The 27,980-nt window shown below is 46.9% G+C and overlaps 1 protein-coding gene across 6 annotated transcripts; it reads right to left on the bottom strand.

The window, feature by feature from the left end:
- Positions 1-1,827: 1,827 nt before the first annotated feature.
- On the bottom strand, positions 1,828-23,109 carry THNSL2 (threonine synthase like 2). 6 transcript variants are annotated; one of them, XM_077843213.1, is made up of 9 exons: positions 22,553-22,852; positions 21,139-21,373; positions 19,485-19,679; positions 18,908-19,060; positions 15,350-15,580; positions 12,453-12,601; positions 12,217-12,342; positions 2,360-2,470; positions 1,828-1,875 (listed from the first exon to the last, which is right to left on the bottom strand). In XM_077843213.1, the coding sequence occupies exons 2-9, from the start codon at positions 21,359-21,361 to the stop codon at positions 1,843-1,845; spliced, it is 1,221 nt and encodes a 406-aa protein (XP_077699339.1). In that variant the 5' UTR covers positions 21,362-21,373; positions 22,553-22,852; the 3' UTR covers positions 1,828-1,842. The 6 variants fall into 6 exon arrangements, with proteins under 6 accessions (XP_077699339.1, XP_077699337.1, XP_077699338.1 ...); XM_077843211.1 differs by lacking the exons at positions 1,828-1,875; positions 2,360-2,470; positions 22,553-22,852 and adding exons at positions 6,876-9,229; positions 9,659-9,810; positions 23,058-23,109; XM_077843212.1 differs by lacking the exons at positions 1,828-1,875; positions 2,360-2,470 and adding exons at positions 6,876-9,194; positions 9,659-9,810 and having other exon boundaries at positions 22,553-22,849.
- Between the last annotated feature and the right edge of the window lie 4,871 nt (positions 23,110-27,980).

Raw genomic sequence — 27,980 nt, 5'->3', positions numbered from 1 at the left:
GACTAGCCCTAGACCTTGGCTAAGCCAACTCTCTCCTCTCTGAGGTTTCGTGCTCATCTGTATAAAGCACAGGTTGAGTTTCCAAGATCTATAAAGAACTTATTAAACTCAACACCAAAGAAACAAACAATCCAATCATGAAATGGGCAAAAGACATGAAGAGAAATCTCACAGAGGAAGACATAGACATGGCCAACATGCACATGAGAAAATGCTCTGCATCACTGGCCATCAGGGAAATACAAATCAAAACCACAATGAGATACCACCTCACACCAGTGAGAATGGGGAAAATCAACAAGACAGGAAACCACAATTGTTGGAGAGGATGCAGAGAAAAGGGAACCCTCTTGTACTGTTGGTGGGAATGTGAACTGGTGCAGCCACTCTGGAAAACTGTGGGAGGTTCCTCAAAGAGTTAAAAATAGACCTGCCCTACGACCCAGCAATTGCACTGTTGGGGATTTACTCCAAAGATACAGATGCAATGAAACGCTGGGATACCTGCACCCCGATGTTTCTAGCAGCAATGTCCACAATAGCCAAACTGTGGAAGGAGCCTCGGTGTCCATCAAAAGATGAATGGATTAAGAAGATGTGGTTTATGCATACAATGGAATATTACTCAGCTATTAGAAATGACGAATACCTACCATTTGCTTCAACTTGGATGGAACTGGAGGGTATTATGCTAAGTGAAATGAGTCAATCGGAGAAGGACAAACATTATATGTTCTCATTCATTTGGGGAATATAAATAATAGTGAAAGGGAATATAAGGGAAGGGAGAAGAAATGGGTAGGAAATATCAGAAAGGGAGACAGAACATAAAGACTCCTAACTCTGGGAAACGAACTAGGGGTGGTGGAAGGGGAGGAGGGTAGGGGGTGGGGGTGAATGGGTGACGGGCACTGAGGGGGGCACTTGACAGGATGAGCACTGGGTGTTATTCTGTATGTTGGCAAATTGAACACCAATAAAAAATAAATTTATTATTAAAATAAAAAAGCACAGGTTGTTGGGACGCCTGGGTGGCTCAGTGGTTGAGCGTCTGCCTTCAGCTCGGGCTCCCTGCATGGAGCCTGCTTCTGTCTCTGCCTCCCTTTCTCTGTGTCTCTCAGAATAAATAAATAAAATCTTTAAAATAAATAAATAAAAAGCTCGGGTTGGGGGAAATGACATTTGTCATATGGGGCTCTGGACATCCAGAGCTTTTTTTTTTTTAATAAGGATTTTATTTATAGGGATTTTACTTATTTATTCTGAGAGAAAGTGAGTGAGTGTGCAGGAACAGGGCAGAGGGAGAGGGAGAAGCAGACTCCCCATGGAGCAAGGAGCCCACCCGAATCAGGATTCATCCCAGGACCGTGGAATCATGACCTGAGCTGAAGCCAGAGGCTTAACTGACTGAGCCACCCAGGAACTCCCCATCCTTGCTATTTAAGAATTCTCAATCAGTGGTGTGGATTTTTAAAGATTTATTTATTTATTCATGAGAGACACGGGAGAGAGAGGCAGAGACACAGGCAGAGGGAGAAGCAGGGTCCCCACGGGGAGCCCAGTGTGGGACTCGATCCCAGATCCTGAGATCATGACCTGAGCCGAAGGCAGACGCCCAACCACTGAGCCACCCAGGTGTCCCAATGGTGTGGGTTTTTTGTATGTGATTTTTGTGCGTGTCCAGCCACCTTAAAATGAAATGCATAATTCCAGAGTCTGCATTTGTATTTGTATTTACAATCACAAGCAACAATACTGTCTCAATTGTCACAAGCCAGTAAGGAAGGGTAGACCCCGTGACAAATACCTGGTGAGTTGGTGCCAAGCAAAGGTCCTATGGCATCAATCACAACGTGCTGTGCTTGGGATGTTTCCCTGTGATTTGAAAGGAAGAGGGAAGGGAGAATGAAATTACTCCATCACAAACAGAGGACAAATCAGCTAAACCCACGAGGACAACACCAAAACCCTGCCTGCAGACTTCAGTGCCCTAGGTCTGGGGCTCTGGAGGTTTGAGTGTGGCATGTGATTTATCATTCATGAGATGACTTTGAACTTTGATTGCATTTGTAGATTTGTTCTCATTTAATTTGAATTTTTATTTCTGTTTATCTTTGTATGAGAGTTATCAGTATAAGGAGTTCACAAGTAGTTTTATGTTTGTACATGTTTGAGTAGCGTTATTACAAAACAAAAACTACTTAAGACAACATTGGAAGCATCTGTGATATATATTTTTATTATTTTTAAAGGAAGGAGGCCCCAGTATTAAATCTGAGAATGGACTAAAGAAACTCTGCCGCCACCCCCTCTCAGACCTTCAGGGTTTCTAATTCCTAGAGAACAAAGTCAGACCTACCTGCATGTAGGGGGTGGGGATGGGGCTGGAGTCCGTCACCTCGGAGGGAGAGGGCCTTGGGGTGTGTTCTGCTGCCCTCTGCGGGCCATGTGAATCACTGGCTGGCTCCTCCTGGGCTTGGAGAATTTGGAGGGATTTTTTTTTGTCCAGAGATTGGGGGAAAGGAGGGCAAAAGTGACCTTTATTTGCAGGAGCATTGTACAGAGCTGAGCCCTCACCCTTCTGATCCCTCAAGACCTAAACTGAATCCATTCTATAAGCAAGCACTGTCTCCGCTTGGGGATTTGGCTTGGATAAGGAAGGGTAAAGGAAGACTGTGATCCAGGTGGCCGAGGAGTTGAATAGGAGGTGGGAGAGGTGACACTCTGTGGATCCTCCTAGAAGCCACACCAGAGGAAGGCTCTAGTGGTTTCACCCTGCGTGGAAGGACCCAGAGCTTTGCTTGGGTTCTTAGTTTTGTACTTGTTATGGTTGGCCTTGGTTACTTAGCTCCTGATCATTCATTCAGAAGAAAGAGGTCCCTCTGCCTTCTTAGATCTATGTGATGACCAAACTATTGAGGAGGAGAAGGAAACAGTTCTGAATCTAGGAGGACCACCTCGGCACCTAACAGACCCCTGGACACTCAACCCAGCCTTCTTCTCTCCAACCACTCCCTCTCCCTGCCATCATCTTTCCTTTTCTGGGTCTGCAGCCCTCCTGCCAGTTCTTTTCTAGTCAGCCACTCACTGAGGCCATACTCAGGAAGGCTAAGTTTGGGGGCTAGGTCTTGTTTGATGGGGTATTGGACAGGAGTCTTGCAAAAATGTTTAAGTATTCAGGGAGCAGACCCCTAAACCAATCACTGCAACACTGTGGGTCAGTGTTGGAGCTGGATGGGGAAGAGGGGGGCCACAGGAGGGCTGCCGGGCTCCTGCATTCAAGAGCTGGTCACTCACAGCCTTGGGGCCTGGGTGTTGTCACAGGCTTTTATCCTTCTACATAAGTTAACCCCAGCCCTGTCTTTTCCTACCCTTTCTCTCTCCCTGGGAACCCAACACAGGGCCCAGCACCTGGTAGGCTGAAGGGTGGATCTGGGGAGAAGCTTTCTTGAGCAGGACAGAGAAATCATCCCTCTCCCCCTTTAGGAGGTTAATGGCCCGGCCCTCCTCATGTTGCTCACCCTTTATTTGGGGACACAGAAAACTCAACAAAGTCTCCCCAGCTCCGCCCATCTGGGTCTTCCCAGTGGGCCCACACGGCAGGGCCTCCCTGTCAGCCACTGAAAAGCCTCTCAGATCTTCTGTCACGCCACTTGCCTCCCAAGACAACACCCACCCCACTCAGCAGACTCTTGTTCCCAGCCTTCCCCAGTGAGGACCCCAGCTCCAAGTGGGAACCCGAGCCAGGGGCAAGCCCCCAGCAAAAGTTCTGGCTCCCTGCTCCTCCCCAGAGCACCTGGCTTTCTCAGACTCAGCCATCTCCCCATCTAACCTTCGGATGACCACAGATCCTGATTTCAAGAGAACCCAAAGGCCATCTGGCCCAAAGTGCCTCTTCTAGGCTAGCACGACGTTCAAGCTCACAGACCCTACACTCAGCCTCGCATCTCTCCTCCACCACTCACTGGCTGGGGTGGCCTTCAGCAAATGGCTTAACCTCTCTGTGTTTCATTTCCTCATCTCTAAAATGGAGATCCTAATAGTCCTTTCTCAGATAATCCTCATGACTGTTAGAGGAGTCCATGTCTGGGAAGTACTTCACCAAGGGCTCAGCCAGTCACTAATGCTCAATAAAGGGCATCATTCCATCCCCATCGTCGTTGCAAATCAGCAAGGCTTGTTAACAAGCTAGCAGAGCCACTACTGGCCAATCCATCCCATTGAACCCCCAAACGAGCCCCACAGAGCCTGTTGCCAGGCACATTGGCTGGGCAAGGCACCTCCAACCCTGTGCCCAGAGCTGTGCCAGCACTGTGGGGCTGCAGACCAACTGGGTCCTTGAGGAAGAGGCAGTCTTGTAGGCAAGATAAGACTAATTCACAAAGCAATTAGTAAAAAATACAAGATAGCTTAAAAGTACTAAATTGTTCAGTGCAGACTATAATTGTGTTAATAAGAAGAACTATTTGTGCAGCATTTTCGCATTTACCTAGCACTTGGGAATACATTATCTCATGTAATCCTCAAAACAAACCAGCCAGGTAAGGACTGGAATTAGCCAACAAGGAGCCTGAGGCTCATGAAGGTGATGTGGCTTGTGATCACATGGCCAGTACATGGTGCTCTCAGGAAGGACAGCCCATTCTAACTCTGTCTGGGGCCAGTGAGACATATGTGTGTGTAGAAGTATGTGTGCGTGCAGGCATGTATGGGTATGTAGATGTGTGTGCGCACACTGGTGTGTAGATGTATGTGTGTGCAGATATGTATGGGTATGTAGATGTATGTGTGTGTGCAGGTGTGTATGGCTGTGCAGATATGTGTGGGTGTGTGTATGGGTATGTAGATGTGTAAGTATATGGGTGTGTAGATGTGTGTGGGTGTGTGTAGATGTATGCGCAGGTGTGTATGGGCGTGTAGATGTTAATGAGTGCATGCAGGTCTGTATGTATGTGTGTAGATGTGTATGTGTGTGTGTGTGTGTGTGTGTGTGTGTCCGTGTGAGGACAGCTAGGCTGCTTGTATGTTCATGGTGCAGGTGCTTCTTTGATTATCTCTCATGCCTGCCCTGCTCTTCTACTTGCCTCCAAGATTCCCCATGGCCAGATGCAGTTCATGTTTCACATCTATTTGCACTGTGTCTAGTGGCTTCATTCTGGGTCCCTTCCTCCAGGTATGGTGACCACTTAGGTCTCTGAACCATCCAAAGGGTGGGGATTTTTGTGACCCCTATGATCTCAACACTCCCCTGAGGCCCTCAGAAATACGGTAGCAAAAGATAAGGAGCTTGCCGCTCAGGGCAGCCCGCAGTGGGCCCTGGGGGCCAGTGACAGTGCCAATTGGGAGACCCACAAACCTGGGCCACAGCAGCCCCTGGCGGGCCTCTCAGAGACACAAAACCATGTTCCCACATCCATCCATGGAGGAGAGGGCAGAGAAGAATCCAGAAGCAGGGCCACAGCCTGGGAAGGATGGGAAGTGGTGGACAACAGAGCAGCTACTGAAGACAGTGTGAAGGAAACTATACATTGAACTTGAAACCACAGTATCTGGGTTCAAGTCTTAGCCTCTCTGCCTCTTAGTGGTGCCACCCCAGCCACCTAGGTACTCATCTCTGCCTCAGTTTCTTTACCTGCAAAATGCAGATAATAGGAAGACTTAAATCACAGGTTTTCAGGATTCAATTACTTACATGGCAAAGCATTCTCTGGTATGTAGCACGTACTTTTAGGCCCACATAATGACTTCTGTGGACCCTGGGTGCTTTCACTTTCATGGGCCTCTTCCTCCATAAAAAATGTTTAAAATTCTATTGTATGACTATGTTGAATAGAAGCCATGCTGGATTGTATTCGTTGTTTCTTTTCTTTTCTTTTCTTTCTTTCTTTCTTTCTTTTTTTTTTTTTTTAAGATTTTACTTATTTATTCATGAGAGACACACACAGAGAGAGAGAGAGAGAGAGAGGCAGAGACACAGACAGAGGGAGAAGCAGGCTCCATGCAGGGAGCCCGATGTGAGACTTGATCCCAGGACTCCAGGATCACGCCCTGGGCTGAAGGCAGACGCTCAACCGCTGAGCCACCCAGACGTCCCTCATTATTTCTTTTGATTTTTAAAAGAAATGAAAACATTTTCGTAGGTCTTTAAATGTATCGTGACTCCTAAGCATCAGACCTATAGTGCCTAGTGGATAAACAGACTCTGGGGCTCCATCATGTTTGCTAATGAAGATATTACAGGGTCTCAACAACTGCGCAGTGCTTTGGCCTGGAAGGGTCATTGTCATTCCTTTAGGAATGCTCTATCATCCTCCTGTGGGTCCAGCATTCCTGTCCTTCCCTCTTTGTACTGAATGTCATGCTTCAATGTCCAATTTTCCAGTAGGAGGGCGTTCTCTCCCTGGGCATCACAGAGATGTGGGGCTGGCATGCTCTGCTGTGGGAATGGCAGGCAGAGATCAACCTGGGTGACCAGCTCCTTTAGACCCCAGGGCATGGGTATGGGGCTAAGGAGGCTGGATACACCCCCCCTCCCTCACCCCTACCCCGCAGCCCTCAGAATGGTAACAACAGCGCCCTCTAGTGTCCCCCCAAACTCCCTGCGTGCGTGCCTGCCTCACCTATGTTCCAAAGCACCACCCCCTCCATGTCCAGAGCATAGGGCTTGTGTGGACCTTCACATGTTTGTGTTGGTCTAAACCCCTCCCCCTCGATTCATGCAGTAATTTAAACCCGCAATAATCTGCAGTGTGTTCATGTGGACCCGAAGCCAATGCTAAACTCTAGATCACTGCTGTCCACAGAAATGCAATGTGAACCACAAAGGCAAGCCACATATAAAACTTTAAATATCCTAGTAAAAGGAAAAGAAACAATTAAAGTTGATGATATATTTTATTTAACACAATACATCAAAAAATATCCTTTCAACTTGTGATCAATATAAAATTATTACTGAGATATTTCAGATTTTTTTTCATTCGAAGTCTTAGAAATCCAGCATGTATTTTACACTTACGGTGTATTTTAATTAGAACACTAAATTTTCATTGGGAATACGTATCTATATTTAAACTTCATAAAATTTATAGCGGAAAAAGCAGATTCACATACCCGCATCTTTCCAAAACTACTTAAAAGATTTTAATGACTGAATCAAGTATTAGTTTTGAAATTTAAATGTAAATTAATTTTTTTTACATTTATTTTTTAAAGATTTTATTTATTTATTCATAGAGACACAGAGAGAGGGGGGGGGGCAGAGACACAGGCAGAGGGAAAAGCAGGCTCCATGCAGGGAGCCCGACGTGGGACTCGATCCTGGATCTCCGGGATCACGCCCTGGGCTGAAGGTGGCGCTAAACCACTGAGCCACCCAGGCTGCCCGTAAATTAAAATTTTTTTAAATTAAAAATTCAGCTCTTCAGTTGCACTATTTGCATTTCAAGTGCTCAGAGTCACATGTGGCTAGTAGCTACTGAATTCCCCAGTGCAAGGCTAGATCATGAAAACTGTAGGAGCAATAAAGTATGCCCTTGTGGAAGTAAAGTACACCTCACAATTGATAAATTATTTATCCACTTAAATTCCCCAGCCAGGGTTTCCCAAATTAGAGTGCACAGAAGACTTAGGGAATCTGTAAGAATGTCAGATGTCCACCCCAGACCCAGATATTCATCTATGAAGGTGGCCAGAAGTGTGCATTTTGAGGAGATCCCAGGGCCAGTATAGTTTATATATAATTTAGTAGTAGCTTACATATAATTTAGTATCCACATGTTGGGAGAACAAATTCTAAAAACATTTTGATCAGTAGGGGCAAATCCAAAAAGTTTCAGCCCATTGTGTAAAGCAGTGATTCTTGTCTTCAAGAAACTTCGAGATGGGGAGATGATATCTGATGTGGGGAACCACAAAACAGGGTAGAAGGAAAGCTACTGTTGAAGTTCTGCCAGAATCAGGAACCATTGATCCCATCTGGCCTGATGAAGGACAACTCTGCAGTAAACAATCTGCAGGACTTATCAAAGAAGGACAGTCTCCCAGAGGCCAAGGCAGGGTGGAAAGCATGGAGAGGGGAGAAAGTGAGTCATATTTTCAGAGGAAAAGACAGTGTGACCTCTCTGAGGCAGCATGATTATGGAGGTACCTAAGGAAATGCAGGCATCTGGACCTTATTTAGTGGTTAATGCTGCTATGACACATGCCCTGGATTAACACAACAGGGGAATCTGATAGAAGAGCAAGAGAGCAACTTGATTGTGTTTGCACTTTGGGGTGCATGCTTTCCCACATGGCCTTGATTTGGTGATACCAAATCTTGACTCTGTCCACCACCACCATGCACGCTACCTGTTCCCCTGCCTGTTCTGTTGCCCCTCAGTGCCGGACAAGTCTAGAGCAGCAGGAAGACGCAGCACACCCTCTGGCACCCTGCTACCACCCAGTAGCCACTAGTCTCTGCTCACAAGCCATAGAGTCATCATCGCACTGAACGTGCACTTTTACTCCAGGGAGTCCCACGCTTCTAACAAGAAGGGAGCCTCTGACGAGGCAGGTGAATACCTCTGGATCTGGCTTGGAGACCAGATAAACCAAGGCTCAGAGACTGTGAACCTCAGACCTGTGTTAATGGATGGAGAAGCCCCCACCTGCAGAGATTCAGGATAAGGGGTCTCACCCCTGGAGTTGAGGCCCACCTTGAGCTCAAGCTCTTCATCGGCAGGTCTGAAACGATGACATGCTGCAGGGATGCTCCTGCACCATCTGGAACACCCCATCCACCCATACCCCCACACCCAGCAGCTCCAGTAACCGGGCACAGGACCACCACGGTGAGAACACAGCAGCCATAAAAGCAAAGCCAGCACCAGACCATGCTCAGCAGCCTCCTGAGATTCTCTTAATGACAACTCTTAATGAGGAGAAAGTGCACAAAGCAATTCAGAGGGCAAGCCTCCCTGGGGTCTGAAGCCTGAAGGAAGTCCATCCAACCCGGCCTGGCTATTTGGGAGCATTCAGAAAGTGACCCCTCTGCTGCCAGCCCAGACTCTCAATGGTGTCCCGAAGCATCAGTGTCCAGTCGTCACCCTTCCGCATTGGGGTGCAGCGCGTCTCCTTGAGCTCCAGAGCTAGGATCTCTGCAGGGGTCTCTGGGGTCAGCCCGGCTGCCAGGACAGCTTCTGGGAACTTGGCTGCAGAGGCGGGGGCCAGACAGCACCGGGGAAAGCTGTGGGGTGGTGCAGGTGGCAACAGGAGGGCAGGCGAGAAAACAGAGGGACAGATATGGAAAGGAGAAGGCAAGGAGGGAGGAGATGAAGGAACAGGGGAGGTAGGGATAGGGTGGTGCACAGAGAGGAAAGGAAGAGAGAGAAAGAGGCAGATGTTGGGTACTTTCAACTCCTCTCTACAATGACGCTGCCAGGAAAACTGCTCCTCTTTGCTGGAGACCCAGTTCACCCACTACCTCACAGCAACCATACCCAAACATTGATCACACACCCTCCTCCAGGACCACAGTTCTCAGGGCACAGTTCCACACAGCACCAGTCAAGCCCATGAAAGCCATTCATGCAGATTCCTGTCTCCCTTGCTTGGGGAAGAGGAGGGCCCTTGAAAGCCAGAGTACCCCAGTGACCCAGGCGCCTGTGGCCCATACCTGGGCTGCTGCCTATCCATCTGCTGATAATGGTAACCCACAGCCACAGCTGAGTGAGGGCACAGCAAGTACTGGTTCTCTTCCCAACAGCGACTCATGGTCCAGGTGATGGCCTCATCCGACATGGACTCAGACGTCATTGCCCCTGAAAGCTGACAGGTCCCAGGATCAGAGGGGTGGGAATCAGGGCCAGGGGAAACCCAGGGAAAGTGACTAAAAACTCACTATATAACATAGGCAGGCAACACCAGAGATTCAGATGGTATCAGCTCAGACAGAAGCTCAGACAAAGAGCTCAGCTTTAGCTCAGAGAAAAATCTAGCTCCCTATGTTTCCCAGTTTTAAGTTGATTCACTCAGCTTGGGGGAAGGATCATCTGAGTTTCAGGTCAATGAATTCAGTTAGGATTAGCTCATGAATCAGCAAATTAGTATATAGTCTTGTTCCACAAATGGACACAACACAGGAGGTTATGGGGACTCAGACATTTCTGGTGCCTTGTCATCGGTGTACTCCCTTCCGGTGGGTGAAAGAACACCTTCCCAGCCCAGGTCACACCTCCTCCAGGAAGCCTCCCCCAATCCTCAGACAGAGGAAGACTCCCTTCTCACTGGCCCCTCAGTGTGGAGGGTTGATCTGATCATTCTTTGAAAATTTATTGTGTGCTATTGATGTGGGTTCACAGAAGACAAAGAATGTGTTCTATCTTTGTATCTCCAGCACCTAGCACAGTTCTTAGCTTACAGGGGATACAGGGAATACAGGAATGAAGGAATGAGTGATGGCTGTTCCAGCAGGTGGAAAGTCTTGTATGTGTACAGCCAGGGAGGGAATGAAGCAGTGTGGGATCTGGTGTCTGTTTCCCTGGAGCACCTCATTTACATGAGGAGAAGGAATGCGGGATTGAAACAAACCATTAACCAAATAAGTTGATCTTTGCTTGTGGTATGGTCTGAATGTTTGTGTTCTCTGTTCCCCCAAACCCAAATTCATATGTGAAAAATTTAATTCCAATGTGATGGTATCTGAAGGTGGGACTTTGGGGAGGTAACTAGGTCAGGAGGGTGGAGCCATCATGAATGGAATTAGTGTCTTTATAAGAAGAGGCCAGAGAGCTTGCTAAATGTCTTTCGACCATGTGAAGCTATGAGGAAACACTGGCAGCTGCCACTTCTATGGAAGTTGCTCCCACCAGAACCCAACCAGGCTGGCACCCTGATCTCGGACTTCTGGCATCCAGAACCGAGAGAGATTAATGTCTGTTGTTTATAAGCCACCCAGTCTCTGGTACTCTGTGATAGTGGCCCAAGCTAAGACAGGTGGCATCACAGGGAACATTGAAATTCCACTGTGGTCTGCATGGGTGGTGGCTAAGCCCAGAGAACTATATCTAGTTCTGGGAACAACCCTTGAAGACAGTCATTGACTGTGTAAAATTCGGTCATATAAGGGACAGCTAAAGAAACTGGAAAGACTCAACAGAGAAACGAAGATTCTCTTGGAATATGGGAATCATACTATTCCCCAGGGCACAGGTGCGAAGGAGGAGACCCCAGCTCAGCATACAGAACTTCGTAATGATGAGAGCTGGTGTGAGGTAGTGAGGTCCTGGTCACCGGACATACAGTCTGGATGAGTTGATGGGATGTGGTAGAGAAAATTAAAGACAACATCAACATATGAAATCCTTTTTCTTAATGTAAAATAAGTGGACCATCACCAGGTTGCATTAAAATAAAAGTAATCGGGGCACCTTGGTGGCTCAATCAGTTAAGTGTCCAACTCTTGATTTTGGCTCAGGTCATGATCTCAGGGTTGTGAGATCAAGCCCCACATTAGCCTCTGTGCTGAGCATGGAGCCTGCTTAAGATTCTCTCTCTCCCTCTGTCTCTCCTTCCCCCTGCCCCTGTCCACTCACACACACTCCCTCTCAAAAAAAGTAATAAACAAATTAAATAAAAGCAATCCTTCTTAACTAGATTCCTACCACTCTGAAGAAATAAAATTACTCCTTTTCCAGAAAGAAAGAAAGAAAGAAAGAAAGAAAGAAAGAAAGAAAGAAAGAAAGAAAGCTCAAGAGGACAGATGTCTCTGTTCATACCAGTTGGGCAAAGTAGCTTCCAATTGTTGCTACTGCTGAAAATCAACAATAATAAATAAAAATAATAATAATAGTCAATGTATCAAGCCCTGAATTACCAGGCAGTATACAAAGTGTTTCATGGGTATTATTTGACTTAAATCTTCAACAGTGATAGGCATTCTTATTAGCCTTGCTTCACTTATGAGGAAATTGAGGCACAGAGTTTAAGAAACAGGCCCAAGTTCTCATAGCCAGCTTAGAGCCAAGCCCTGTCTGACTCTAAACCAATGCTTTCTACTACCTCCCCTCATTCACTAAATTAATTCACAGAAAGTGACTGCAAAAGTCCCTGGCTCATAACAGGTGCTCAAGAAACAGGTACCCTCTTTCCTTAGACAGATTTTCAAATCACTGTTGGGTTTCATGGCTACACCCTTCACCTTCTCTGTGACGCATGAATGGTGAGGTGACTGACCTTGCTGTGCAGTTCCTTGGGTAGACTCATGCTTTGGGTCCTTTCAAACTGCTCCATGAGAGTTCTTGTCCCCTGGCTGTCAGAGCCAGATAGCAGCCAGAAGATCCTCTCCATGTTGTAGGGCACCTGGGCAGGAAGGCAGGGTGCCAGTGTGTAGGGCCACACTGTTGTCCGTTCTTGACCATGCCCACTCAATCAACACCTGGACCAGGTGCACACTTTCCCACAGGTCCTACCTGAATGTCCATAGCTGAGGCCAAGGTCGGTTCAACGGCCGCAGACAGAGAGAAGTCTCCCTGCTGCACAGTCCTGTGGATGATGTCGTTGTGGTTCACTGCTGCGACCAGGCGGATGGGCAGGCCCATCTTCTGAGCAATGCACCCAGCTTAAGACAAGAAGGGGGAAGAACAAAGTTTTCTCAGACATGATACCCCAAGTACAAGAAATAGACGAGATTTAGACATACCAGACTTCATCAAAATTAAGAAACTTTTGTGCTTTTTGAAGATTTTGAAGACTTGTGCTTCAAAGACACTATCTAGAAAATGAAAAGGCAGCTCACAGAATGGGAAAAAATATTTGCAGATTGTATATCTGATTAAGGATACAGAATATGCAGATAACTCTTACAAATCAACAATAAAAATACTAGTAGCTCAATTTAAAATTGGGCAAAAAGACTTGGACAAACATTTCTTCAGGAGATATACACATGGCCAGTGAGAACATAAAAGATACTCAACTTAAGGAAAACACAAACCAAAGTCACAAGGACATACCATTGCATGTCCATTAGGATGGCTAGAATCAAAGCATTGGTGGGATGTGGAGAAACTGAAACACTCATATGTTGCTGGTGGAAATTTAAAATGGTGCAGCTGCCTTGGAAAAGTCTGACAGTTCCTCAAAAAGTTAAACCTAGAGTTACCATGTGACCCAGAAATTCCACTTGTAGGTATATATGCTCAAGAGAAGGGAAAATACAGGAACGCACAAAAACTTACATACCAATGTTTATAGCAGCATTATTCATAATAGTTATAAAACTGAAGCAACCCAAATGTCCAATAATGGATAAATGGATACACAAAATGTGGTATACGTGCACAGTGGAATATTATTCAGCCATAAAAAGGAAAAAAGTATTCATACATGTTATAATATTGATGAAACTTGAAAACATATGAAGTGAAAGAAGGTAGACACAAAAGGACCCAAGTTGCATGATTCCATTTGTATAAAATGTCCAGAACAGGCAAATCGATAGAGACAAAAACAGATCAATGGTTGCCTGGAGCTGGGGGAATGAGAGGAATCGGGGAGTAACCACTAACAGGAACAGGGTTCCTTTCCAAGGTGATGAAATGTTCTGAAATTGACTGTGGGGGTGGCTGCACAAATCTGCACATATACTAAAGACTGTTCAGTTGTATACTTTAAACGGGTGAAGTGTATAGTATGTGAATCATATAACAATAAAGCAGTCTCTCTCACACACACACCAGGCACACATGCCTGCTACCACTTGCAGAAGAGAAAATGAAGGTTCCCTGCGGAAGGGCACATGCTCTTGACCCTGACTCAGCCTCCTAGAAGCAGTGCCTTCAGATAGACCGCACCTCCTGGAGAGGCCCCATGGAGAAGGACAGAGCAGTGCCCTCGGCCCACCCTGCCAGCAGTTTCTGTTTGCATGGAACAAACAAGGAATTCCTCACCCTGAGAGAGGGAGAGAGTCCTAAAAGGTAGTCATCTAAGGAAGGTTTTACATAATTCACGAATGGTTCATCTGTGGCGGGTCATTAAGAGGAGTTAGGGATCACATCACCCCAACATCACTCTGAATTTTGCAAAGCACTTTCACATTCTTACTTCCTTTGATCCGCCTGTAAACCCCATGCTATTGGTGTATGGCAGAGGAGATACAGATGTTCAAAAGGGCCCAGGGGCTTAAATTTAAACAGCTGGTTCCTGATGGAGCAGATATCGATAGGAACACTCTCTGCAAGTGTTCGTTTTGTGCCCACCACTGTGGTAGGCACCAGGACATGTGCAGGCAGCACCATTCATGCAAATGGGGAGCCCAGTGTGTTTTCTCCCCCAATGAAGATGACTGAGCTATCCTTGCCTAACCGCCAGCCCCATTCTTCCCACCCTCATGGTAGTGGAAGAAGTCAGGGAGCCTCCTGACTGCTAGGATGCTTTCCTGGTCTCACTGAAGCCACCTTTGGCACCCATCAGAAGCAATGCTGCCGACAGAACCATCAGAAACAGTGGTGCCCGTTAGGAGGCAGCCTAGCAAGCTCAAGAGGATGCAGGCTCTGGAGGTGGTGATTCTGGCTCTGCCATGCCCCGTGTGTAAGCAGGGGCAAGCTGGCTAACTTAGCTGTGTCTCCACTTCCTCATTATAAAGCAGGGATGGGAGTACCGTCCTCATAGGTGCACATGAGGATTAAATAAGTTGATATGTGAAAAGCACTTAGAGGGCTGCCTGATGCACAGTAAGTGCTGGATAAATGTTTATTATTATTATTATTTAAGATGATTTTACTGCCACACAGCAGCACAGCACTTCACCCTTACAAAGTTCAAGTACACACATGAAGGATCTCACTTGCATTTCACGGTAGCCCTGAGAGATATGATAAGCTATCCAATATTGCTTTTACACCCGAGCAGCTGAATCTAAGGGACTGCTCCATGGCCATTCAGCTGGGGCCAGAACCCTAAGTCCACACCTTTTTCCACCTTACATGGTCTCTGGGTAGTATTCTAGGAGTGGGAACATGTTGTGCCAGTTGCCCTCATACTAGGCAGCTGGCTGAGGCTGGGGGTAAAGTCCGGATATCTGGAGGTGGGGAGTGCCAGGCCAAACCAGAAGTTGAACCTTAACCTCATCTCTCCACACTCTCTTGAGTGGGGTTAGCCCATCCTTCCCCGCTGCAGCAAAAGGCTGGGATGTCCTCCCAGGGACTTCGGGGGAGGTTTGCTAGGGGCTCCTTCTGTGTGGTTGCCTGTCACCTTCAGCACGAGGACTCGAACTTTCTCCTCCCAGTTGTAGCCAAAGGGCAGCTGGAAGAACTAGGGCCACAGGCATTTTTCTGGAAAGCCCATTTCTGCCCAGGGGTCTCCTTACCTGCAAGGTTACCAGCAGCCCCTGTGGGCACAACCACCTCCACGGGGGGCAGGGGGCATGTGTCTAAGGATGGTGCACACCGGAAATAAGCAAAGAAGTGATGGGCCATTTGCACAAGGACTCGGGCCCAGTTGATTGAATTCAGACTCATCAGATTGTGCTTCTTGACAAAAGCCACGTCGGCAAACACGGCCTTGATGGGCTCATCAAGCTCATCGCTGTTGCCCTCCACTGTCAGGGGAGAGAGCAGAGGGTAGCTGTCAGAAGCATGAAGAACCCCCACATCGCCAGTACTTGCCTACAAGGCCCTCCCACACTGGGCCCATCCAGCTGGGACCTTCACTCGGCTTTAGTTTCTGCTCGCCCAGGTCTTGGCCTGGCTTTCTAGACTCAAAATTAAGCAACTCAGGGTGCCTAGGTGGCTCAGTGTTTGAGCATCTGCCTTTGGCTCAGGGTTCGATCTCTGGGTCCTGGGATTGAGTCCCACATCAGGCTCCCTCTGGGGAGCCTGCTTCTGCCTCTACCTGTGTCTCTGCCTCTCTTTGTGTCTCTCATGAATAAATAAAATCTTTAAAAAAAATTAAGCAACTCAATGAAAGAAACAACGTCTCATATTCTTGTGGTCATACTTCCAACATTTCTACCATTATAAGAAATTAGACATAAATGATCAACCTTCTAGGTGGGATATTGGGAAAAGAACTCTTCCTTGGGGGATCCCTGGGTGGCTCAGCAGTTTAGCGCCTGCCTTTGTCCCAGGGCACGATCCTGGAGTCCCAGGATCGAGTCCCACATCGGGCTCCCGGCATGGAGCCTGCTTCTCCCTCCTCCTGTGTCTCTGCCTCTCTCTCTCTCTATGTCTATCATAAATAACTAAATAACTAACTAACTAAATAAATAAATAAATCTTTAGGAAAAAAAAAAAAAGAACTCTTCCTTGGAGCCCATGCCCACCTGCCCTACTCTCCAGGAAGAAGGAGAGATGGTTTCTGAGGCTATGAGGTGGCAAGAAGCTGATCCTTTCTTTACCCCATGGTCCTCCACCGGGGCTTGGGGATAGAGTTATTGTTCCCATATGCTCTGCCTTTCTCTCAGATCACAGAGAGGCATTCTGATCTCTGCTCCATGTGGTAGGTAAGCTGGCATGGACCTTTCCTCCCCGAACTGGGTGTGGACACAATTTAATTTATGGATGAATTACTGGGGAAATTTATGGTGAGTTGGCTATGAGTCCAAGTTTTGCTTCTCAATCCTACTCAATGAGCAATCAAGCCAATATTGATCTCTTATCTGGAACCTGGGTTTATTTCTCCACCAGATCCAAACTTGAAGGTGAGAGGTAAGATTTACTGCAGGAAGTGCCAGAATAGGCGTCAAGGTTGTTATTCATTCCACTGTATAGCAGCAATGAGGCCAGGGGGCTGACTCTAGATCCACCCACACGACAGTGGGATGTCTCTGGAGTTCTAGGAAAAGATTCACTGCTCTTAAGATGGAGCCACAGGAGGAGAGACTTAGTTACATTAAGTAAGCATCACATGCCACAAGGGAAATGAGCCTTAGGATTGGGGAAGGCAGAGCAGAGAATGCAAAGAACCTGGGTCCTCACTGACAGACAGTTGAGTCGCTAAATCAGCTGTTTGGAACCTATCTCACCTCTAGACATTCACTTACATAAGCTGGAAAATATTCTTGTTCAAGTTCTGACTTAGATTTTCTGTTACTTCCAGCCAAAAATATCCCAAATAATCTATAACTAGCACCTGCTGATTATTTTGCACTTAAGAAGAACCAAGTATAAAATATATATGGAAAATGATGACTTTAAAAAACATCGGTGTCCAACACACAACAATCCAGGTGGCCCTTTCCTACTCCCTGGGCTCCCTAGTCTAAGAGAAAAAAACATAACCACTCAGCTCTGGAACGAACACACATCCTCCTAGAAACCAAATCAGAAGATTCCAGAAAGGAAAGGAAGGACCTGAACAGTGCTATTTAGAAACAAAAATTAATTTCTTTAAAGTCTGCTGTATTATTAGTTCTTGAAGCTCAGAACATGTGCAAAACAGAAATGCCTCTTGGGCTCTACATTTATGACATGTTGCACTCATCGTCATCCACATTTCTACTACTATTTTACAAATGCACTGTTCTCCACTCTGTGGTCAGGAACCAAGCTTACATATAAGCTCTGAGGTAAAAGCCTTCCAATATCTGCTATAAGGCAAGGAGGGAGTACCTCCTTGGTACTCCTCTGGCAGAACAGAGGTACAGAATGTTATTCTTTGCTTTGATTCTAGGCAAAGATAGTTCTAACTCCATAACTAGCAATTATAGTGCTTAGGGTATAATAGGGACCCTTGGGAGCCCAGATTATCATATATCAAAATTTTGCAATGAGTGCAGGAAAATGCAGCCAAATATGGGCAACCACCAATGCTAATGTGTAAGATTTTCCAACATCTGCATTAGCTAAACCCAGAAATTTTCATTGGAATGTGTATGTGCTTGCTAAAGAAAAGAGAAGGGCTTTTTGCTTACTTTTGAACACATCGACGAAGGATCTTCATGCTACTCCCATGGGTAAGGTTTCTTTGCACTATGCTTTTGCTCCTTGACAAAACCGGTGTTATATGAAAACATCCCCTATGGGATTACACCAGAAGGCCAGGTGAGTTGGGGGAGGAATGTCTTTTGCCATCACATTTGCTCTCCTGCTAAGTGAGTGATCAAACCAAGCCAGGCCTCCTGGACAGCTTTCCCAAGGCCACAGTCTACAAAACCTCACCAAGACCCCCTACTCCTCATATCCCCCACCCCTACTTTGTGGCTACCTGGGGTCTAGCTAGGTGTGAAAAGTGGAAATAAGATGGACGGCTCCACTCAAGCTCATCCTGCCCTTTTACAGTTGATTTCTACAGAATAGATGCTGATATTAAAGGAGATATTCTTTTGCCCCTTTTGCTCTTCTGCAAGTACAATATGGCAAAATTTATGATGTGGCCCAGGAAGAGGTATCTCCAAAAATGGATACTACCGAGTAGTTTCCTAGATTGCTAACCAAATGCATGACTTACTTGTTTCTATCCTATAAGGGAGGGCATGAGCTGTTAACATGTAAGGACATTCTTTTAAAATAGTTATTTAACATGTTTGTGCTCTCTAAAGTTCAATGCCCTGGAACAAAACCCAAGGCACTTGGCTCAGGCTATGGGTCTGGTGGCTGCCTGTATATGGCACCAGTAGGCTGAACTTACATAGAGGTGGCACTCTTTGGGGTATGGTTTTCAACCTACACTTCTTGGGTCCTACTGTCAGTACTTGTTTATGCACTTGTCATCTCTGATAGCTTATAAAACTGTGTTGCCAAGAGCTTGTCTAGAGCTGAGCCAAGGAATATACCAACCTCATGACTGATGAAGAAAGGAAGGGACAGAGAAAAAAGAGGAAGGATGGTCAACTAATCACCTGACTAGTTGTATTCCAGCCAACTTCCCAAAATAGACCCATTCAAGGTGGTCATGCTTTACCTGGAGCCTCCATCCCAGCACTCACCTCCAAACACATGGACATTCTCCCTCAGCACTGTGGTCATCTGGAGCTCTTGAATCTTTGTGCAGTGACCCTTGGGCAGCAGAACGATGATGTCTATGTTCTTTGTCCCTTGAACACTCTCAATGGCAGCACTCCCTGTGTCCCCAGATGTTCCTGGGTATGCAGAAAAAATAACCCTCTTCTTTAGATCAAGGTAGATGGAGAAGGAAAGAAATAGCCACCAAAGCATTCCTGCCACATGAGGCAATGTCTACTTCAAATACCTGAAGAGTTGGAATCTAGTACTTAATCTGGGGTCCATGAACTTCCTAGAGATCCTGGGACAGAAATTAAGGAATCTGTGTGGACTTGGTACCAGGTAACCTTATACAATTTGTGTACTTAAAATACTACTCTGAGAAGGTTCCGTAGTCTCCACCGGACTAAGGGGTCCGTGGCACAGGAAGATTACAAATCCTGCTCTAGAAGAACCAGTAATACAAACTCCTTGAGATATATCAATGCAGGGCATCCTATGGATGAATACTAGCAAGTGAGGCACCTCAGGGGCTCCGGCCCTCACGCCCGCAACACACACCTACAACCACAGTGATGTGCTTCTCCTTCTTCTCCAGGAAGTACTGTAAGAACTGTGCTGTGCAGCACAGGGACAGGTCCTTAAACGCATACGTGGCCCCATGCCACAGCTCCAACACATTCAGCCCATTCCTCAACCTGGACAGATGGACCACCTCTCTGTGGCGGAATCTGCTGAAGGCCCGGTCGATCAGATCTGTGAGGGGAGAGGGGTTGGACAGTGGAGGAAGGGCATTATCTCTTCCTCAGGTTCTCCCCTCCCCCCCCACTTCTTTACACTTTTGAATTTGAAGTTTCTATCTCCTGCTACCAGATAAGAGACCAGAAACGTTTATCCCAAATGAGACTGCATAGGAGTATAATTACATAATCCTAGAAAAAAGTCTGAAAAGACATGAACAACACTGTTCATAGATTCCTCACAGAGATGCCCCCTAGAGAAGAGAAATTGTGCTGTAAGACTCCCATTTTCTACTTTATAAACTTTATCATTAGGATTTCTCATGTGCATGTAGGTCAGCAGAGGCTCAATTCAACAATTGTGAAACAAACAAATCAGTGTCTCATCTCTTCTAATGCTCCTTCCTAAAGACCAGACGTTGTTTGTTTTTGCTATACTAAATTTCACACCTGTGATACCAGAACCTTGGGATGGTTTACATATAATCCTATCTAAGGCAGGTCATTTTAGGTGGTGCTCCTCAAACCTTAATTGACAGACCAATCACCTGGGATCTTAAAATGCAGATTCTAGTGCAGTAGGTCTGAAGAAGTCTGAGAATTCTAGTAAGTGCCCAGGCAATGCCATCAGTGCTATCAGACCACATTCTTGAGTGGTCCCCTTCTTTCCAGCCCTAAACTCTCAACATTGCATTGTGGATTATTTCACATTTGGCCTATAGACCAGCAGCCCATGGACACTTGCTAGGAATGCAGAATTTTCAGGTGCATCCTAGACCTACTGAATCAGAATCTGTATTTTAACAGGATCTCCAGGGCACCTGGGTGGCTTAGCCGTATTTTAACAGGATCTCCAGGGCACCTGGATGGCTTAGCCAGTTGAGCATTTGCCTTGGGCTCAGGTCATGATCCTGGAGTCCCAGGATCTAGTCTGCTTCTCCCTTCTCCCTCTCTCTCTCCCTCTTTCATTTCATTTAAATGAAATATTTAAAAAACAAAACAAAACAAAACAAAACAACAACAAAACCAGGATCCCCAGAGGAGTCCATGGGTACATTCTAGTTTGAGAGGATAGTTTGGTCCAGGACACTCTCAAGGTCCCTTCCGAAATTACCATTCAAGGAAACAGAACAGCTATCTAAAGGCCCAGGTGCTTTATATACAGGTAGGAAATATCCCAACATTCAAGCATCTCAGGATGTTGGTGAAGTCTCTGGTCTTGAAGAGGTTTTTGAGAAACATTGTCTGCAGACCACCATGGCATTCATCTCATTGAAGATAGAAGGTGGAATGGATGAACTCTTTGGGGATATTTACATTTCTGGGGTTCTAGAATCTGGGGGGGGGGAACTCCAAAGTTTGGGAAATAGGACTAGAAACCGCCTAGGGGTTAAGTGATGGATTTGCAGCTCTGTGGGGGTGCTGGACTGGCAGTGGAGTGAGTTGGGAGAGAAGGGAGGCTGGGGGATGCTCACCATTTAAGACTTCTTTTGGAATGAGCTCAGGACCAATGAAGAGGGTGCACAGCTCCTTCACCAGGCTGGGGTAGGAGAGCGCACTCCACTGATGCAGGGTCTCTATGCCCAGCTGTGGGAGCTCCTCGGGCATGAAGAGACCCCCATCGGGAGCATAGCCAGAGAAGAGAGCCCCCTCAAAGTCGACCCGTGGGGCCATCCCCCGAGTGCTGACATACCACATGATCCTGGCAGCCTGCAGAGGGAACAGTCCCACAGGAAGAAGCTGAAGTATACACAGCACTTTCAGCTAGCCCCCAGACCACCACTCATAGGTGTAAGCATCCCCGCCCAAGAGACTGGATCCCTGTCAAGTCTCATGACAGCTTCATCTGAGACTGTCCAAATCATGACCTCTCCAGTTGACATGAGGCAAATCCATGGACCTTGGGAGAGGAGGTACCAAGTCATGCCAGGAAAGGAGAAAGTTTAATCCTCGCTGTCGAGCAATAAGGGAACTGGGAAAAGACCATAGCAATAAGGCCACTGCCATTCTGACAGTCCTCTTGTTAAGGAGAGGGCCACTACAGTTGGCTATACACCCTTTTGAGAGACACCTCTGTCCACTTGTGCCCAAAAAGTAACCACCTTCAATGGTTATACAGCAATGTTGCCTAGGTTATAATTGAGTAGTTCCTCACTCTGGTAGTTTGTTGGAATCAACTTGGGAGCTTTAAAAGAAATATTCCTATCTGAGACCCTCCCTGGATCAATCAGGTTAGACCCTCTAGGAGAGAGGCTCCATGTATGAAGCTATTGCGCAGCCAGGGTTAAAAATACGGTAACAAACTTGTCCCACTTTCCCCAGGACCTTCCTAGTTTCAAAGCCGAAAGTCCCATGTCCCAAGAAACTCCTCCAGGCAGACAAACTAGAACAGCCCCGTCATCTTCATTAAAAACCAGTGCCCTACCTCTCAGCCTAATTCTGGAGTTGTTAGAAGTGCTGGCAAGTACCCTTAGTACTGTCTAGCCAAGGCTAACTGGCCCTGTGGGGACTCAGGACTCTCTGATTGGGGTTGTGGGAAGGGCGAGTGTCCAAGGGCACCCGAGGTCTAACTCTGGTCACAATGCCGCATCAGTTAGGTACCCAGGAGCCAGGTGCCATGTCTGAGCTGAGCTTGAGCTCTGAATACCTTTCTCTGGGTGAATTCAGGAGCTCTGGTTTTAAAGCCCCAAGGCCAGGAAACATTTCGGGAAGGACCCAGCGAGATGAAGAAATTTTCTGATAAAGGTGGGGGCAGGGCAGGGACTTGGACCCCCAAGGGCTGAGTCCCCGGCAACTGATCACGGACAGCGCCCCTGGGGGGGGGGTGGCCCCAGCAGGCTCAAGGCAGGCCCCTGTCACCCTGTCAAGGAGGTCCTCCCAGTCACCCACCAGGCCCTGGGTCAGGCAAGGAGGTTTTGATAAGGCCTCCAGGACACGGCGCGCTCCCAGCTTCTGAAAACAGGGCGCACTTCTCGGTTTCCGCCTCTGCGGGTCCTGCCGAAACCCTACAGGAGGCGCGAAGCCTGGAAAACCCTCGAGCCTCGGGTTCCTCCAAGTCCGAGAGGGCGAGAGGGCGCCGCGGCTGGAGCGGGCAGAAGGGGCCGGCGAGGCTGACGCGGCCACGCGAGGTCAACCGCGACCGGTTCAGCAGCGCAGATTAACCCCTACCGCTCCCCCGGCAGAGCGCCGCGAGCGGCCGCGGGAGGCGGAGGCGGCCAGGGGCCCAGGCGCCGGCTCGTGCGCGGGGCTGGCTAGGCCAGGGGGGCGCCCGCCGGCCTGGCGCGGTCACCGCGGCGAGCGAGCGGGCGAGCGAGCGAGCGGCGCCCCGCTCGGGATCGGCCGGCCTGGGCCCCAGGGGCCGGAGGGGCTGCCGGGGCCCGGCGGGGGCGGTTACCGGACTGGCGGCGCGGGCGGCTGCGGGGCGCGGCCCGGGGGAGCAGGCGCGCGGGCGGGGCGGGGCGGGGCGGGGCGGGGCGCGCGGACGGGGCGGGGCGGGGCGGGGCGCGCGGACGGGGCGGGGCGGGGCGCGCGGGGCGGGGCGGGGCGGGGCGGGGCGCGCGGACGGGGCGGGGCGCGCGGGCGGGGCGGGGCGGGGCGCGCGGGCGGGGCGGGGCGGGGCGCGCGGGCGGGGCGGGGCGGGGCGCGCGGACGGGGCGGGGCGCGGCGGGGTGGGCAGAAAGCACCCGTTTATTCCTCACTGGGCATTTTTTTGTTTGTTTTTTGGTGTTTTTTTTGGTATGCATTTTTTTTATCGGGGTTCGATTTGCCAACATATATATAGCATAACACCCAGTGCTCATCACTGGGCTCGTTTTTTAAGGCACCCGGCTAATCACTTACTCATATTCAGTCTCTTAATCTTCACTCCCGCCCTCATGTTTTTCGGATTGGAAGACATAAAATGGAGAAAAAAAGCGCTTTTCTTCTTTGGGTTTCATGCTTCTGACCTGCAAGATCAGACATCTGGACAAATTCCCTGTTCCTCAGACTAGGGCCAGTAGTAGTACATCAGAGATTCGGAATCCACAGCGTTGCATGGCCCTGTCTTAGCTCAACAAGTCCTTGGAAGAAAACACTTTTTATTAAGTATAGATCTATTCTAGAGTAAAATCCTTCCCGATTTTATTATTTATTTATTTATTTATTTATTTATTTATTTATTTATTTATTTAAAGAAGTAAGATACTTGACAAAATGTCCTCCAGATATGGCAAATGCCCCTGGATTCATGTTCATCCTCCTGGGTCCCAATTCACTTAGGAGGCAAAGTTTGAGAAGCTGGACTGATGTCAAATCAGGTTCAGCCGATGCCTCTGTGCTGGGCCTGGTCACTGATGCAGGCCCAACTGGGACTCATGGGGACAGAGGACATGGATGACTGCCCTCCCCCTTTCTTCCTCCTCTTTATGACATTGTCCTAAACCTGTGGTCTCTGCTTATTCAAGTTATCTCTCTCCAGATTTTGGCCCACACATACTCATTTGACGTATCCATACAAGTCCGTGTACCTGCCATTGACTGACTCAAGTCTGGATGGGTCCCAGATTCCAGAAAGAGTTTGACTGGTCATCGTTTTTCATGGACTATTGCTGTAGAGTTCACACAGAGGCCAGGGAGCCATTCTCAGAGAGGGATACAAGCCAGGCAGGACCCCCACAAAGGGTATATATCCCTTGTATCAGGTATACTTTACCACTCAAAGGCCAGGGAAACTGAGAAACCTGGCAAAAATGCCCTAAAATGCAGCCGTATATGTTACAATGCCATAAACAGCAGGAAGGAGTCTCAAAAACTCCACAAATACAAAAGTATCTTCCACAGAATTCTATTAGGTCTCTTGTCAGACTTACAGGAGCCTACAGGACTGCTTCATTATTCTGTAAGCAGAAGGGAAAATCAGAAGCTTTGTATAAATCATCACACACACACACCCCACTGCCCTTAAAGGAGAGAAGCAAAAAGCTTCTTTAATTTGTTAGGAATCCCCGCCCAGGACATTCAGAACAATGCAGCTATAGAAAATAAAAACTTATGCATGACCTATGAGGAGTACAGAAGTGCCAAGCAGGAATAGTAGAAATGTGGAGTTCTCTGAGACTTTTACACTGGACCATTTAGTGTTTTTTAAGATTAAAAATTGCTTTTATTTATTGACTTCGCTTACACATTAGAGTGCTTAGCTGTCAAAGCAGAGCCCTGGGGCTCTTGCTGGGCTAGTCCTTCCCTGTGTCCCTACAAACCCTCTAAGAGAGGCTTTTTTTTTTTTTTTTTAAGATTTTATTTTTTCATGTGAGACACAGGCAGAGAGAGAAGCAGGCTTGCTGTAGGGAGCCTGATGTGGGACTCAATCCTGGGACCCTGGGATCACACCCTAGGCCAAAGGCAGATGCTCAACCACTGAGCCACCCAGGTGCCCCTCAAATTATCAAGAAAAAAACTGACTAGTATCATTCCAATTACCCTCCCCCCCCCCATAAATAGACAAGTAGATCCTAAAATTTATATGGAAATGCAAGGGACTCAGAATAATGAAAATAATCTTAAAAAGAAATTACAAAGGTGAGAGACTTAACGCTTCCTGAGTTTAAAACCTAGTACAAAGCTGTAGTAGTCAGGTCAGTGTGGTGCTGACATCAGAATAGACATACAAATCCATGGAATAGAATTGATAGTCCAGAAATAAAGCCCATACATGTATGGCCAACTGATGTTTTTTTTTTTTTCAAAGATTTTATTTATTTATTTGAGAGGGAGAAAGAGAGGCACAAGCAGAGGGAGCTGCAGGCAGAGGGAAAGGGAGAAACACGCTCCTAGCTGAACAGAGAGCCTGATGAGGGACTCCATCATCCTAGGACCCCAGGATCATGGCCTGAGCCAAAGCCAGATGTTTAATCAACTGAGCCACCTAGGTACTCCAGTCAATTGATTTTTAATAAGGGTACCAAGTCTCTTCAATGAGGAGAATGATGATAGGATAACTAGACATCTACATACAAATGAGTAAATTTGTTTTTTTTTTAAGATTTTATTTATTTATTCATGAGAGACACACAGAGAGAGGCAGAAACATAGGCAGAGAGAGAAGCAGGCTCCATGCAGGGAGCCCAATGTGGGACTCTATCCCAGGACTCCAGGACTACACCCTGGGCCAAAGGCAGATGCTTAACCACTGAGCCATCCAGGGATCCCCCAAATGAGTAAATTTGGACCCCTACCTCATACCCTATGCAAAATTTACCTCAAAATGGACTAAAGATGTAAATGTAAGAATTGAAACTATGAAACTCTTAGAAGAAAACAATGGAAATTTTCATGACCTTGGATTAGGTAACGGTTTCTTAGATGTGGCACCAAAATCAAATGCAACAACAGAAAAAATAGACAAATTTAGCTTCATAAAAAAATTAAAGCTTTTGTGCATCAGAGGAAACTATTAAGTGAGAAGACAATTTACAGAATAGGAGAACATAGGGGCACCTGGGTGGCTCATTTGGTTAAGTGTCTAACTCTTAGTTTTGGCTCAGGTCTTGAGCTCAGTGTTGTGGGATCGCGCCCCACATGGGCTCAGTGTGGAGTCTGCTTGAGACCCTTTCCCTCTTCCACTCCCTTTATCCCTCCCCCTGCTTGTGCATGCATGCGTGCACTCTATCTCTAAAATAAATTAATAAAATCTTTAAAAAAAAGAATAGGAGAGCACATTTGCAAATCATAAATCTGGTAAGAGTCAAGTATCTAGAATATATAAGAAGCTCCTACGACTCAATAATAAAAAGGCAATGTAATTTTAAAATAGGCAGAGGACTTAAATAGACATCTCTCCAAAGAAGAGATACAAATGGCTAGCAAGCACATAAAAAGATACTCAACATCATTAGTCATTAGGAAATGCACATCAAAACAAGTATGAGATACCACTTCATGCCTACTAGGATGGCTTGCATCAGAAAGATTGTGTTGGTGAAGATGTGGAATAATTGGAACCCTCATACATGCACTGAGACCCATTGCTGGTGGGAAAGTAAAATGGAATAGCCACTTTGGAAAACAATTTTCCACTTCCTCAAAATGTTAAAGAGGTACCAGATGACCCAGTATTCTATTCCTAGGGGCATGCCCAAGAGAATAGAGAACATACCTTCCTACAAAATCTTGAACACAAATGTTCATAGCAGCATTATTCATAATTGACTCAAAATGGAAATGACCCAAATGTTCATCAGCTGATGAATGGACAAACAAAATGTGGTATATCCGTACAGTGGAACAGTATTCATCCATAAAATAAATACTGTAGCATGGATCATCATCCTATGGCATGGATAAAACTTGGAAACATTCTGCTAGTGAAAGAAGCCAGACATAAGAGTCCACATCTTGTATGGTTCTCTTTATATGAAATGTCCAGAATGGGCAAACCCCTAGAGACAGAAAGGAGATTAGTGGTTGCAGGGCTGAGTGAGAGGGGAAAAAAGGAATGACTGCTAATGAGGACACAGTTTCTTTGGGGGATAATTTAAGTGTTCTGGAATTGGACAGTGGTGATGGTTGCACAAATTTGTAATATATTAAAAATACCGAATTATACACTTTAGGGGGTGAGTTAATGCTTTGTGAACTATGTCATAGTAAAAAAAAATTGCAAACCCCCTCTCCTCCCAATTGGCTGGGAGTCAGGACACATTATACAAAACAGCTGCCCAGAGAGAAAAGCTCTGAAGGCTGGAAGGGACCGACTCATCCCTGAGAAGGGCATGCTGCTCCTGCCAGGAGTACAAAACAAGTGGAGAGTGGTTTTAGTTCAGGTCTAATTCATCAGTAAACAACCTTAGAAATCATTCATAAAAACTCAGGAAAGGCCAACCAAGCCTTTTTCAATGCTGGAAGTTTTTTTCTGTGTATTCATTATGCATTCTTTGCTACTGTTGGTTTTTTTTTTTTTTTTAAGATTACTTATTTATTTATTCATGAGAGACACACAGACAGAGAGAGGCAGGGACGCAGGCAGAGGGAGAAGCAGGCTCCATGCAGGGAGCCTGACGTGAGACTGGATCCCGGGTTTCCATCCCAGGTTTCCAGAATCCCGCGCTGGGCTGAAGGCGGCGCTAAACTGCTGAGCCACCCAGGCTGCTCATCTTTGCTACTGTTCTAAATAAATTCTTCCGTTGCTGAATTTATTTGGAAGAGCAGTCAATGGTGCATAATTAATGCCAGTCAGAGATGCCCTTTAACATTCTGACATCTGGTTTTACTCCATACCTTCTGAGAAACCTGCAGAATACACTGGGGAAGAGGCCTAATAGTTCTGTAGCTGACGTCA

The sequence above is a fragment of the Canis aureus genome, chromosome 12, assembly GCF_053574225.1.
Source record: "Canis aureus isolate CA01 chromosome 12, VMU_Caureus_v.1.0, whole genome shotgun sequence".
NCBI classification, from domain to species: Eukaryota; Metazoa; Chordata; class Mammalia; order Carnivora; family Canidae; genus Canis; species Canis aureus.
Note: the sequence above shows the minus strand (reverse complement) of the source record. Positions and strands in the feature narration are given on the sequence as shown.